The sequence below is a fragment of the Echinops telfairi genome, unplaced genomic scaffold (assembly GCF_000313985.2).
Source record: "Echinops telfairi isolate 266 unplaced genomic scaffold, ASM31398v2 ScPeMD7_7469;HRSCAF=8507_0, whole genome shotgun sequence".
Taxonomy (NCBI): Eukaryota; Metazoa; Chordata; class Mammalia; order Afrosoricida; family Tenrecidae; genus Echinops; species Echinops telfairi.
Window position 1 is genome coordinate 94,217,032 of NW_022111372.1, and position 13,838 is coordinate 94,230,869.

Here is a 13,838-nt window from a genome sequence, read left to right on the forward strand (position 1 = left end):
CGCACTCCGGTCCCCGCGATCCTCCCGGCCCCTAGTCCCGTGCCTGCACCAGGCTTGAGTCACCGGTAAACTTAGCTGTGAGTCAGGGTCGGAGGGTTAGCACCGGCTCAGCTCCGGGCCATGGCTTGCCTGGTGGTGGGACCCTGCGGGAGCGTGCCCGAAAGAGGACCGGACTGAAGCCGGGACGGAGAGGGAGTCCCCGCGGTCAGGGACCCCGTAGAAGTAAACAGGTAGCGAACCCTGCAGGATCAAGATCGGATAGAGGTGGCCAGAGCCCCCGTACCTCTGAAAACCGAGTTAGAACTGGAGACTAAAGCAAGGGTCAGGCTTACCTATGGAGAGCTAGACAGAGGGGGCCTGAGAGGGGCACAGAAATGGGTCCAGAAGCAGAGACGGAGTGGCATAGAAATAAAACTTACGGCCAACAGAGTCGCAGAGCGAACCACGGAAGGCCGATGAGGCTGGCAGGATGGGCCATCGCCCCAGGAAGCTGAGCCTCTTGTGAGCAGAAGGTGAATTCGTGGGGACAGGGCAGCAGGGACAAAGTAGAGGTGGTGGGCGGCCTTTCACTGGGTGTACGTGCTGCTACGGTGCGAGAGCAGAGAAGAACCCGTCCCTGGGCCCCCAAAACATCTGTCTGGCCAGGTTCTCTCCCCATCCCTCCCCGATACCAGATCCCACACACTAAGACTGTTTAGGGCCTCCTGGTCAGCAGGAGTAGAGCTGGCAGGATGTGGGGGCGGCCAGGGCTGGAGGGACAGGAAGGAAATCTAAGCAGAGACAATAGGTGGAAGTGGAGGAGGAAGTGGGAACAGCAGGATTGGGATAGACAAGCTTGCACCACAGCTCAGAAGCCAGTGGGAGTGGGTCCCGGTCTGTACCCCCTTCTTCCTACCTAGCTTCTCCATAACAGGCACATCTGATTAGGACGCCTCGGTGGCCCTCTTTTCCCACAAACCCACCCGCTTGTTCTCTCTCTCTCTCACGTTCTAGCATCACATCCTACACTTAATTCAGTTGACTATGTAGTAACACAGGGGAGTGGCTATGACCAGGGTGGGGCAGGAACCTGGGGGCCAAGACTGCTGCCAACTGCCTATGAGCCTGGGATTCTTCTCACTCACTCACTGTGGTCGCATCTGTACCAACTCAGTCACAACCCTGTGACTGTAATGCTTTACGGGAGTCGAAAGTCCTTCTCTCTCAGTGCAGCTGGTGGTTCGGAATTGTGGATCTTGCAGATCCCAACCCAACGCATAATCACCACACCACCAGGGCTTTGGGACTCTCCTATGAGAACATATTCTCGTGCCCTGATGCAGCTCTGCTTCTAGAGCTAGACCTATGGGCATTTTTTATTAGAGAAAGATCGGGGTCTACAACCCCCAGTGTAGGCCTCAGACTAGGGGACAGATAGGGAGAAATCTCAGCCTGAGCCCTCCCTTCACCCTACCCCTTCCCCCAGCAATGGCCTGAGCCCCCATGGCTGCCCCTCAGGACCTGGACATCACTGTGTGGCTGGCCACAGTGCACCTGGAGCAGTATGCAGACACGTTCCGACAGCATGGCCTGGCAACAGCGGGTGCAGCCCGGGGCCTGGGCCACGAGGAGCTGAGGCAGTTGGGCATCAGCGCTACAGGGCACCGGAAACGCATTCTCCGTCTGCTGCGGGCAGGCGCTGCAGAGGGCTCCGCGGATCCCCAATCAGACAGTGTCATGGAGTCATCTTCCGGTCCAGACCCCCCAGCCCAGGCTCCCAAGCCTGTGCCCAAACCCAGGACAGTGTTTGGTGGGCTCAGTGGCCCTACCATCTCCCAGAGGCCTGGGACAAGCCAAGCTCTTCAAGGATCAGAAGTTTCCGAGAGCCTGGAAGCCAGCCAGAGATCCCCACCTCTCCCCACCTCCTCCTCCTCTGAGCAGCCTTCAGCCTTGAATACTCTGAAGATGATGCCCAATGCCCTCTACTTCGGTCTGGACTTGAGAGGAAGGTCACAGGCAGTGCAGGACATGTGAGTGGGGTTGGCATCCTGCTTGGGATGGGGAGGAGACAGGAGGAACAGGGTGTGAGGGCTCATCCTCCCCTCCTTAATAACCAAGAAGACTTTCCCCCTCAGAGCCCCAGACAGCACCCAGAAAGCTGCTCCCACGCCTGCTCTCAGGCCAACAGGCACAGGTAAGTAGGTTATCGTGGTTGAGGAAGAAGGACAGTACCCTTGGGGATCTCCTACCTGACTCCACTTCCTTCTCTCTCCCGCTCTCTTCCCTCCCTAGTGCACATCATGGACCCAGGTTGCCTGTACTATGGTGTCCAGCCTGCAGGGACCCCAGGGACCCCCGACAGAAGAGAGGGCAGAGGTGTCTGTCAGGACAGGGTGGACCACAGGTACGTGTTCCACCTGTGGATTTTGATGGGAGCGAGAAAGGGAAGCTTGTGGAGTTGAGCTGGCATTGGTCATGTATCCGGTTAGTTACCAAATGTGCACAATGTGCCCACGGAAGATACAGGAGGAATAAACAGTCATTGCTGTGCCCTTGAATGGCCTGTGATTCAGCGGGGGCAGAGAGGAAATAAAACAAGCTAACAAATAAAACAAACTAACAATCATTAACACCGGGGAGAAGGGCTCTTCATTTTTTCATCCAACAAACACACGTATTTTTTTTCACTTTTTAAAGTAGTCTTTAATATTTCTATTACACATTTCAGCCTCCCAGTAGTAACCTGTGTTAAAAAGTCGATAGGTCATGTATTTGCTTTTATAAAAGTGGGATCAAATATTTTATTATTTTACATTTACTTTTCAAGGATAATTATTTTCAGTAGCACAAATGTGTCATAGCTGTCTTTTTTTTCTTAAACATTTTATTGAGGGCTCAAATACATGTATTTATTGAGTCCATATTGCATGCCAGACATTGTTGTCGATGCCTACCACATATCAGTGAATAAAACAGGCAGAAATCCCTGCCATGTGGGGAGAGTCATCAATGAACAAGAAACAATAAGCAAGTGACATAGTATGTAACATAACATAACATGCAGAGTATGTTCAAAGGTGCCACAGGCTAATTGGAGCAGGACAAGGGGGCTGCAGTTGTTCATTAGCTTGTGAGAGCATCATGGGATGACCCGAAGCAAACACTTGAAGTAGGTGTGGGAGTTCATCACCAAGCTGTCTGGGGAGACTGTCCCAAGCAGGGGGAATGGGCAGGACTGAGACATGTGTAGTGTGTGTGCGTGTGTGTGTGTGTGTGTGTGTATGCGCGCACAGGGGCTCCAGGATCAGCGAGGAGGCCAGTGAGGCTCGGCAGAGTTGGGAAGAAGGTCTTAGGAGATGACAGTGTCGAAGAGTTCTTGGGGCCAGATCTGGTGGGAGCTGGTAGAGATTTGCCTTGACTTGTGACTCACATATTAGAAGCACTCCTCCTGTCGCTTGCTGGGAATCGCTTGTTGGGGCAAAAGCTGTAGCAGAGAAACCGCACCACACTCCGGTCCCGCGAACCTCCTTTACATTTACTTTTCAAGGTAGGAGGTAAGAGACACAAGTGAGAGAGCTCCGTTTGGAGTGATAGAAGTGCAGGTGGTGAGAAGTGGTTGGGTTTGGGTTCGAGTTTGAAGGTAAACTGTTGAACTGAATAGGGGGTGGTAAGAAAAAAAAGAGCAGTCAAGAACGGGCTCGGGACTTTGGTCACAGCCTGTGCTGTGCAGTATGGCGGCCATTGGCCACACAGAACTACCGAACACTTGAAATGTGGCCTGTCTGCGCTGAGATGTGCTCTAAGTGTAAAATAGATGCCAGATTTCAAAGACTTCATAAGAAACCGTGTAAACTTCCTTAACTTTTATTTTGATTCTATACAAAAATGTCAGTGTTTGGGATATATATATCATTGGGCTAAATAAAATATAAAAATTGACTCCATCTGTTTTTTTGGGTTTTGCTTGTTTGTTTTGCTAAATGTGGCTCCTAGAACATTTAGAGTTACATGTGTGGTTGGCATTGACTTCTGTGGGGCGTCTCTGGGCTAAGCCACTCAGAGATCACAGAGTTACCTTAGTGTGAGATGGGGCAGACTGCAGTAGCAGTAGGTCAGGAGTTTGGTTTGGGACATGGTGACTTTGAGGTATATGTTACACATCCCAGGAGAGATGGCCAATAGGCTATAGGATATGTGAATTTGGAGTTTGGGTGAGAGGTTGAAACTGGAAGTGTCATTTCATGAGTCATCAGTATATACTCTTTTGCCATTGAATCAATTCTGACTCATAGTGACCCTCTACAGCTTTCCTGAGACTAAATCTTTACGGAAGCAGGTAGCCTCAACTTCTTCCTGTGGAGTGGCTGGTGGGCTTGAACTGCTGATCTGGCAGTGAATCATCTAATGCTTATACCACAGTGCCATCAGGGATCTTTGTTAGCAAATTAAAGTAAAACAATTCATTGCCATTGGTTCGAAGAGGAGAGATGTGGAACCATGCTTGGGGACAGGTGAGGCTGGGTAGGCCTGGGAGGAGTGTGCCTGGTCTCGGGAGGAAGGCAGAGTGTGTGGTGCAAGGGCTAGAAGTGGTGCTGGTGTCCGGGGCTCTCGGAGGGCTTCTGCGAAGCAGGAATGGTGATTGCTTGTGAAACAGGAGACCAATAGGGTCGAGTAGTGGTTCTCAACCTTTGCTGCACCGCAGCCTGAGTCACTTCGAAAAATACGGGTGCCTAGATCCCGATCCTAGAATTTCAAATGTAAGTGGTTTTAAGATAGGGCCCAAGAACCAGTATGGTATTTTTAAGTTTCCACCCAGGTGACTTTGTGCTGCCAAGGTTGAGACCCACTGGAAAGGATGGGAAATAACCAGTTGGGCTGCTAACCGTAAGGTCAGCAGTTTGAAATCACCAGCTACTCAAAGGCGGGAGAAAGATGGGGCTTTCTATTCCCATAAAGAGTTAGTCTCAGAAACTCCCAGGGGTGCTTCTACAGGGTGGCTGTGAGTCAGAACCGACTCCATGGCAAGAGCTGTGGCTTTTACTCAGGGCACGTGAGGTTGATTCGCCCCGTGAATGAAGTCTTCCAGTAACTTAGGATAAAGCCAGACTCCTTACCACAAACTACAAGGCCATGAGCAATGAGACCCACGGCCATATCCCTGGCCTCCCTGAGGGCCGCCTTTGTCCTATGGGCCGGAATCAACTCGATGGCAGTGAGCTTTGTTCTCTTTTGTTGTTGCTGTTACTGGGGGTGGTTAGTAAAGGTCCTTCTGAGAAGCCAGCATGAGTTAACAACCTGAGGGACAAGGAAAACAAGCAGCCGGGGAAGCATTTTCTAGGCAGAGGGAACAGCTTATGAGCACAGGAAAGAGAATGTGGCCGTGCTAAATAGTAAGCAAGGGTGAGGGTGGCACCCAGTGAGGTCAGAGACGTGACAGCCCTTGCATTGTGCATGACATTGTCCTCTGTGATGAGGATTGGCCTTGGTCTTCAGTGCATTTAGCCTGATCCCAACTTCTTGGACATCTTCCTGCAGGGAGGAAGGAACTTCATTTGCATTTTAAAAGAGCATTCTGGTGGCTGTGGGGGCAGAGAGGGCAACAGAGACAGCAGGGACCAGTTAGGCACCATCCTCACGACACTTGCCATGAGCCATGAGCCATGTGCAAGCCAACGGGGACGCGGTCCAGAGAGAGAAGGGCAAGAAATCTGTGTAGAAGGACCAATAAGACTTGATTATAGGGACAACTGGATCGATAGATTCAAACAGGAAGTGGAGGACAAGGAAGAAGGGATGGGCTGGGATCGGTTGTCGGGATGACTGCCCGATTCCCATGAATGTGCCTGGACTGTGGCTATGTATGCGATGTGAATCGTATGCCAGTGACATGGTTAAAAAATAAACAAACTAATTAAAAGAAGAAAAAAAAAAAGACCTCTTGATTAGAAATGGGCAATCGTGGCAGATAAATACCCGCTCACACAGCCCTCCCTGACCTTTCCACCCAGGACACAAATGGCAGAGGGGCAGGAGCTGAAATGTTCCTAAAAGAATTTCTAACAGTCTCTGGGGGAAACTTCATGCGAATCATTTGAAAAGCATTTCCAGTACCTGCCATGCATTCTACTAGGTTCTATGGGTGAAGTGTGGAGAAGTTTCCAGGGTGCTAGGAGTGGTCTCATCTCTCTCTCTCTCTCTCTCTCTCTCTCTCTCTCTCTCTCTCTCTCTCCCCTCCCCCCATGCCTCTACCCCCACGCCTCTTTCCCCTCCCACAAGGCTCAGCAGACAGGATCTGGAGGCCCGGGAGGATGCTGGCTATGCCAGCCTTGAGCTTCCCGGGGACTCCACCCTATCAGTTCCCACCCTGGACATTGAGGAGACCAGCGATGACCTCATTTCACCCTATGCCAGCTTCTCGTCCACCACAGACCCTCCTATGCCCCTGCTCAGTGGCTGGCTGGACAAGCTCTCCCCTCAGGGGTGGGGCTTCTGGGAAAGGAAGGGGGGAGATCCCAGAAGGCTGGGTGGCAGGGGTGAGGGCATTGGATCCCAAAGTGCTCCCAGACCCTACGAATCCCCCCAACCCAGTGCAGTCCCCAACCCTCCCTGATCTTGGTCCTTCCATTTTTTCAGAAACTACGTCTTCCAGAGACGCTTTGTGCAGTTCAATGGGAGGAGTCTGATGTACTTTGGCAGTGACAAGGTGGGGTCAGGGAGGTGGCTCCTGGACACTGGGGAGAGGGAGAGGAAGTGTTGAGAGGCTCAGGATGGGCAGCAGGGAAGCCGGGGTGGGGTGTGCTGCCTGTGACTGGTGTCAGCCTTTAAAGCAGCGCGAGGTAAGCTGGCTGTCCCCACTGCGTCGGCATTGCGTCTTCAACTCCCGGAAGTTGGTGCTGGACACCGGTGGGTACATGTGGCTCAGTTCTTCTCCCCATGGGTCTTTGGGCTCTCGCTCCAGGACCCTTTCCCTAAGGGCGTGATCCCCTTGACTGCCATTGAGATGATCCGCAGCAACAAGGACAACAAGTTTCAGGTCGTCACCGGCCAGAGGGTGTTTGTGTTCCGGACTGAGAGTGAAGGTGAGGGTCTGGGCCCACTGAGTCAGGGAGGGAGGGAGGGGTGGAGCGCACCGCCCACTGACCAGCCCCGCCCCCCACCAGCTCAGCGGGACACCTGGTACTCCACACTGCAATCCTGCCTGAAGGAACAGCGCCTCCTGGGCCACCCTCGGCCCCCTCAGCCGCACAGGCCCCTCCGCACAGGCATGCTGGAGTTGCGTGGACACAAGGCCAAGGTGCTGGCGGCCTTGAGCCCAGGAGAGCTGGCGCTGTACAAGAGTGAGCAGGTGAGGAGGGCAGGGCCAGGGCCAAGGGGCACGGCCTGGCCTATCCTGGCCTCTCACGGTGCCTGCCCCAGCAGGCCTTCTCGCTGGGCATCGGGATCTGCTTCATCGAGTTGCAGGGCTGCAGTGTCCGGGAGACCAAGAGTCGCAGCTTCGACCTGCTCACGCCCCATCGCTGCTTCAGGTGGGGCCCAGACTGGCCAGAGGCATGGCTGGGAGCGAGGCTTGGGTGGGGGTGTCAGTGGGTGTGTGCACTGGAGGGCGGGCAGGAGGGTCTGAGTCAGCCAAGATGGGCCCGTGATGGCTCTGCAGGACGGGGCAGGTGAGAGGGGGCCCATGCCCACGGACTGGCTGTCCACCCCTCAGCTTCACAGCCGAGTCTGGGGGGGTTCGGCAGAGCTGGGCGGCCGCTCTGCAGGAAGCAGTAACCGAGACCCTGTCTGACTACGAGGTGGCTGAGAAGATTTGGTCTAACCGAGCGAATCGGCGCTGTGCAGACTGCGGGGCTTCCCAGCCGGACTGGGCCGCCGTCAACCTGGGGGTTGTCATCTGCAAGCAGTGTGCAGGTGAGGCCTGTGGTCTGGAGCGGAAGTGGGCATGGGAGCGGGACTGAGCATGTGCAGAGCTCAGGGTACCCATGCCATGCGCCCCTTCCACCTGACAGGTCAGCACCGAGCCCTGGGCTCTGGGATTTCCAAGGTGCAGAGCCTGAAGCTGGACACGAGCGTCTGGAGTAATGAGATCGTGCAGGTGAGGAGGGGGAGGGGGAGGGGGAGGGGGCATCCAGAAAAGGCCGAGGCCCAGGCTACTGTGGGAAGCAGAGGGAGGGGGAGTGGCTGGAGGTGGAGACTCTTGAGTCCCATCTTTGCCTCATCATCCTGCAGTTATTCATCGTCCTGGGCAACAGTCGGGCCAACCGCTTTTGGGCAGGGGCATTACCCCCAGGGGAGGGGCTGCATCCAGATGCATCCCCTGGCCCCCGAGGAGAGTTCATTTCCCGAAAATACCGGTTGGGCCTCTTCCGGAAGCCCCATCCAAAGTATCCAGATCACAGCCAGTTTCTGCAGGTAGGAGGCACAGGTTTGGGCTGAGGGAGAGGTGCCTGGGATGCCCAGCCACGGGTGGTGGAGCTGGTATGGTGGTTGGAAGCCAGGGCTCTCAGGTGGGACTGGAGGCTGACAGAGGCCCTTTCCTCCCGAAAGGCTCTGTGTGCAGCTGTGGCCGGACCCAACCTCTTAAAGAACATGGCCCAACTCCTCTGTGTGGAGGCCTTCGATGGTGAAGAAGAGCCCTGGTCCCCCTCAGCTCTGGATGGCAGCTTCCCTGGCCTCTTGTCCCCAGGTAATCCCCCCAAGTGCCTCTTCTCTCCCCCCCAGCAATTCTCAGCCCTGACTGTGTGCCTTGGTTCTTGAGTGCAGGCAGTTTCCTCATCATCCAGCCCATCCCAAGGGCTTTCCAACCCCTCAGAGCCCTGCCCCTATTTCCCGACGGCATGAGATCACAGGGGATGGCCAATGCCTGCAGTTGGCCTCTTGTTCCCAGGGCTCATGCTGACCACACCGGGCGTGTCCAGTCAGGTCAGCTCACAGCTCTCAAAGAAATGCTTAGCTGAATGCTGCTGGTCTGCAGGGGTTAGAGGGGCCGGGGCACTGGTGGGATGGTCCCTGAGCTGAGGCCACCTTTCAGAGCAGACAGCCTTGGTTGGCTGGCTGGTGGGCAGAGGCTGTGGCAAAGGCTGTGCTGGAGGTCTCCCTGTCCCAACACCTCCTGCTTCCCTCTTTTCCAGTCTGGGTAAGAAGGGGTCCAGCTCCCCGGCCTGGCTTGTCCATGCTGCCACGGGTTTGGGTTCTAAGGGCTTCCTCCATCCAGTCTCTTCTCCAAGGAGACCCAGGCTCCCTTTGCACTGGCCTCCCCTGACCCTCCTTTCCTTCTTCCCTGTAGATCCCTGCCCTGGTGTGTACAACGAGGTGGTAGTGCCTGCCACCTACAGCAGCTTCCTGTACTGTGGTCCCATCAGCAACAAAGCTGGGCCCCCACCCCCTCGCAGGGGCCGAGATGGTGAGGGCAGTTGGGGCATGGGAGGAGACAGGGCTGGGTGTCAGTTCACTGCTCAGGACAGGCCTGAGTAGGGAAGATGAGACCATGACCTGGAGTGGGCTCGGGGGCCAGGCGGCTGGGGAACGGGCCATGCCAGGTTAAGAGCCTGTGCCTTGAAGTCATCCTGGTCCAAATTCCAGCACTGCTATTTCCTACCTACGTGCCAGGCTAGCTGCTCAAACTCAGATCAGCTTCCAGCCTATCCCTCTGCAAGACACAGCTGATACTAGTGCCCACCTGTCGGGCTGGGAGCACTACGGAGTAGCCTTCCCAGGCAGAGGGCTTGGCATGGAATAAATACCTGATCAATGGGAGCTGACGCTCTGATGGTACAGCCGTTAAACGCTCAGCGGCTAACCGAAAGGTCGGCAGTTTGAAGGCACCCAGCAGCTCTACGGGAGAAAGACCTGGTCAGATGAGCTTCTTAAAGATCCCGGGCTAGACCACCCCACGGGGCAGTGCTTCTCAGGCACGCGGGACTGCTGGGAGTCTTCTCAACAGCAAGTGGGAAGTCAGAAGACCGATGTCCCCAATCATCTGTGGCCCCTGCAGCTCCCCCGAGGCTGTGGTGCGTGCTGGGAGCGGCCCTGGAAATGTTTGTGTCAGAAAGCAGCCCGGAGCCCCTCAGCCTCATCCAGCCCCAGGATGTCATCTGTCTGGGCGTGAGCCCCCCACCCACTGACCCAAGTAACCTTGACAGGTACCAACCCCTCCCTGAGTCCCTCCTTGTTCTTCCCCAGTCGAGAGCCGGACAACCAGGTGGGCTTTTTCCTCCCCAACCTCACCCTTCTCTTAGGTTCCCCTTCTCCTTTGAGCTCATCCTTACCGGGGGAAGGATCCAACATTTTGGGACGGATGGAGCTGACAGTCTAGAGGCCTGGACCAGTGCCATGGGCAAGGTGAGACCTTTCCCCCACCACGCCTGGTTTCTCCGCCCCATCTACCTGCCCCCACTCTGTCTTCTCTTCTTCTCGCGGTCCCCTCCCACCACTTCCACTCAAGGCTAAGGCCGAGTGCGTATTCGGCGTCAGGCACTATCCACTCAGTATCTCTGTTCATGGTAATTTTACACACCAGGAAACTGAGGCTCAGAGATTATAAACCAACTTTGCGAAGGTCACAAAGACTGAAAACCAGGCCTCTGTCTCGGGCCCCCAACACCCTGGTACCATGACCTCGGCCTCCAGCTGCCCCATCCCAGTGCTTCAGTGGGCCCAGCGTCACAGCCGCCTTCCTATGCCTCTCCCTCTCCACACCTTCTTTCTGGAATGAAAAGTTCACGCCCTGGGGTCAGACACCCTTGATGAGGGTCTGAGCCTTGTGAACCTCTTCACTCATGCCTGTGTAAAAAGCCACCCCTTAAGGTGGAGAATTGCATGAGACATGAGGCCCACAGAGCATGGCGTGAAGCCAGCCCTCTATGGGGGATTGGATGATGAGGGGGTGGTGGTGGAGATGGTCGCTCCCAAGCTGAAACCGCTTTTTCTCAGCCCTGCTCTGCCTTCACCTGGTCACCCTGACACCTTCCTCCCGCCTGACAAGTTTTCAGAAAGTGGTGTCCTCAGGCAGCCTGCAGTTCCTCCTTGACCTTCTGCAGCTGCTTTCTTCTGCCCCTTCTCTACCTCGCGGCTGCCCTGCAGCTCACCAGTGACTTCCTGTTCCTAAACTGTGGTTGCCCAGGGCCTTTCTCTGACCTCACCAGGCTGTCTCTGCAGCGTTGGACCCCTCTTGTAGGAAATGCACCCCCAGCCCCACCTCCTCCTTCCCCTTCTCCTACCATGCCTCCTGCCAAGACGTTGCCTCCTGTCCCCTTGCAGGGCTCTACGGTGGCCCTCGCCGAAGTCTCATCTTATTTACATCTATGCTTTTCAAAAATCTAGCCCATCCTTTAAGGCCATGCTACTCCAGGTGTGGTCTGAAGGCTGTTACACAAGGCTGGGCCGTGGACTATTGGTTTGGGTCAGTGATGAGCTAAGTACAGAAATTGAGAGTGAGCATTTCACGTCGTTTATAGCCATCTGAGGAGTCCTGGTTGCATAGTGGTTAACGGGTTTGCCTGTTAACCCAAAGGTCAGCAGTTTGAACCCATCCTGCGGCTGTCGGCTTCTGTAAGAATGTACAGCCTTGCTCATGAAGGAGGGGGGAGGGAGGGGAAAAAATGAGGACCTGATGCCGGGGGCTTAAGTGGAGAGCAAATGTTTTGAGAATGACGATGGCAATGAATGTACAAATGTGCTTTACACAATTGATGTATGTATGGATTATTGTGATAAGAGTCGTATGAGCCCCTAATAAAACGATTAAAAAAAAGAAAGTATAGCCTTGGAGACCCTGCATCGAAGCTTGGCTCTGTCCTGTAAGGTCACTGTGAGTCAGAATCAACTTGATAGCTGCATGTTTGGGTTTGGTGTTTGTTTATAGCAATTTGACAAAGTAATATTTTTGGGGTGTTTTTAAATAATTTTATTTGGGGCTCATACAACTCTTATCACAATCCATACATCCATCCATCGTGTCAAGCATATTTGTACATTTGTTGCCATCATCATTCTCAAAATATTTTCTTTCTACTTGAGCCCTTGTATCAGCTCCTTATTTTTCACCCTACCTCCTCACCACCCCTCCCTCATGAACCCTTGATCATTTATAAATTATTATGATTTTGTCATGTCTTACACTGTCCTATGTCTCCCTTCACCCACTTTTCTGTTGTCCATCCCCCAGGAAGGGGGCTATATATAGATCTTTGTGATCAGTTCCCCCTTTCTACCCCACCTTCCCCTTATCCTCCTGGTATTGCTACTCCCATTATTGGTCCTGAGGGGTTTATCTGTCCTGGATTCCCTGTGTTTCCAGTTCCTATCTGTACCAGTGTATATCATCTGGTCTAGCCGGATTTGTAAGGTAGAACTGGGATCATGGTAGTGGGGGGGCGGGGTAGTGGTGGCAGGAAGCATTAGAGAACTAGAGGAAAGTTGTATGTTTCATTGTTGCTATATGGCGCCCTGACTGACTCGTTGCCTCCCCTAGACCCTTCTGTAAGGGAATGTCCAGTTGCCTACAGATGGGCTTTGCGTCCCCACTCTGCACTCCCCCTTATTCACACTATGTTGGGTTTTTTTTACAAAATAATTTTTGCATTGAATCTAATAATAAAAATTGGGGGCTTGTGTTTTGTATGCCTATGTTTTTTCATTCTCCTTGGCCAGTAATTCATTTTTATAATTTCTTAAAAGAAAATATGGACCAGTGACAGATCAGAATGAAAGGGAGGGGGGAAGGAAGGGCGAGAAAGAAGGGGAAAAAAACCATTTGAGTCTACATCACTTCCCTTTGAGAAGCACTGCTTTCAGGCCCCCCTCAAGCACCCCCTCCTCCATGAAGCCTCTCACCAGCCCCTTGGGTGGAGGCCCTTCCTGGGCCATCAAGACTTCCAAGACAGACAGCATCATGGCTGCCCATTAGTTCTTCCTTACCCTCACCCCCCAGCTGCGTGCACCAGGCTGCCACATTGCAGCAGACAGAACAGAATTGGACCCATATCCATTTCCGTTTCCTTATATCTCTCCTTGGCTCCCTCCCCATCACTTTTCACTCCTTTCTTCTGTTTTCCCTCCGTGCCTTTGACTGTCTTTCCGACCTCTCACTCACATCTCTCCCCGCACCCTTTGTCTCTTCCCCCACCCTCTTCGCTGCCTATGTCTCCCCCACAGTGGTTCTCCCCTCTGAGCTGTCACCAGCTGCTGGGCCCTGGGCTGCTGCGACTGGGCCGGCTGTGGCTGCGGTCCCCCTCCCACACGGCCCTGGCCTCTGGCCTCTGGCTGTCAGGATTCGGCCTCCTTCGTGGTGACCACCTCTTCCTGTGTCCAGCACCGGGGCCAGGACCCCCAGCTCCCGAGGACATGGTGCATCTGCGGCGGCTACAGGAAATCAGTGAGCATGGGCAGGACCGGGATGAAGGGTGGCCACAGCAGAGATGGGGAGGACCTTCTTCTCTTTGGGGATCCCCATAGAAATGAGCGCACCACTTTTCTTTCAGATGGTCATGCTCTGGTGGCTTACATGTTGCTGTGATACTGGAAGCTATACAACCAGTAGTTCAGACACCAGCAGGGTCACACAAGGTGAAAGGGTTTCCACAGAGCTTTCAGACTGAGAGCAAACTGATTAGCCACTGGCCATCCTAGGAATTGCACCGAACCTTATCTGCTGTAGGGCCATAAGATGAGCTCCTTGGTCAGAAGGCACTCCAAATAGGACTGGGGGAAGAGCTGCCTCCTCAGTAGGGTCGTCCTTGATGCCATAGATGAATAGAATAATGCTTCGGGGACCTTCATCTGCTGATAGGACACGACTCAAAATGAGAAGAAACAGCTGCATGTATCCATTAATAACTGGAACATCGAGTGTACGAAGTATG

General features: G+C 54.0%; 1 protein-coding gene across 1 annotated transcript in view; it reads left to right on the forward strand.

Moving 5' to 3' along the window:
* The first annotated feature begins 457 nt into the window (after window positions 1-457).
* ARAP3 (ArfGAP with RhoGAP domain, ankyrin repeat and PH domain 3) overlaps window positions 458-13,838 on the forward strand; it is a 30,812-nt gene continuing 17,431 nt past the window's right edge. Inside the window, exons 1-17 of the mRNA XM_004697056.3 lie at window positions 458-512; window positions 1,466-2,009; window positions 2,115-2,173; window positions 2,272-2,383; window positions 6,256-6,459; window positions 6,613-6,682; window positions 6,938-7,058; window positions 7,140-7,324; window positions 7,399-7,505; window positions 7,688-7,887; window positions 7,986-8,071; window positions 8,206-8,388; window positions 8,524-8,662; window positions 9,263-9,379; window positions 9,971-10,118; window positions 10,215-10,317; window positions 13,132-13,351. Of these exons, the coding sequence (XP_004697113.1) occupies window positions 1,483-2,009; window positions 2,115-2,173; window positions 2,272-2,383; window positions 6,256-6,459; window positions 6,613-6,682; window positions 6,938-7,058; window positions 7,140-7,324; window positions 7,399-7,505; window positions 7,688-7,887; window positions 7,986-8,071; window positions 8,206-8,388; window positions 8,524-8,662; window positions 9,263-9,379; window positions 9,971-10,118; window positions 10,215-10,317; window positions 13,132-13,351 (2,581 nt within the window). The 5' untranslated portion in view covers window positions 458-512; window positions 1,466-1,482. The remainder of the gene's footprint in view (window positions 513-1,465; window positions 2,010-2,114; window positions 2,174-2,271; window positions 2,384-6,255; window positions 6,460-6,612; window positions 6,683-6,937; window positions 7,059-7,139; window positions 7,325-7,398; window positions 7,506-7,687; window positions 7,888-7,985; window positions 8,072-8,205; window positions 8,389-8,523; window positions 8,663-9,262; window positions 9,380-9,970; window positions 10,119-10,214; window positions 10,318-13,131; window positions 13,352-13,838) is intronic.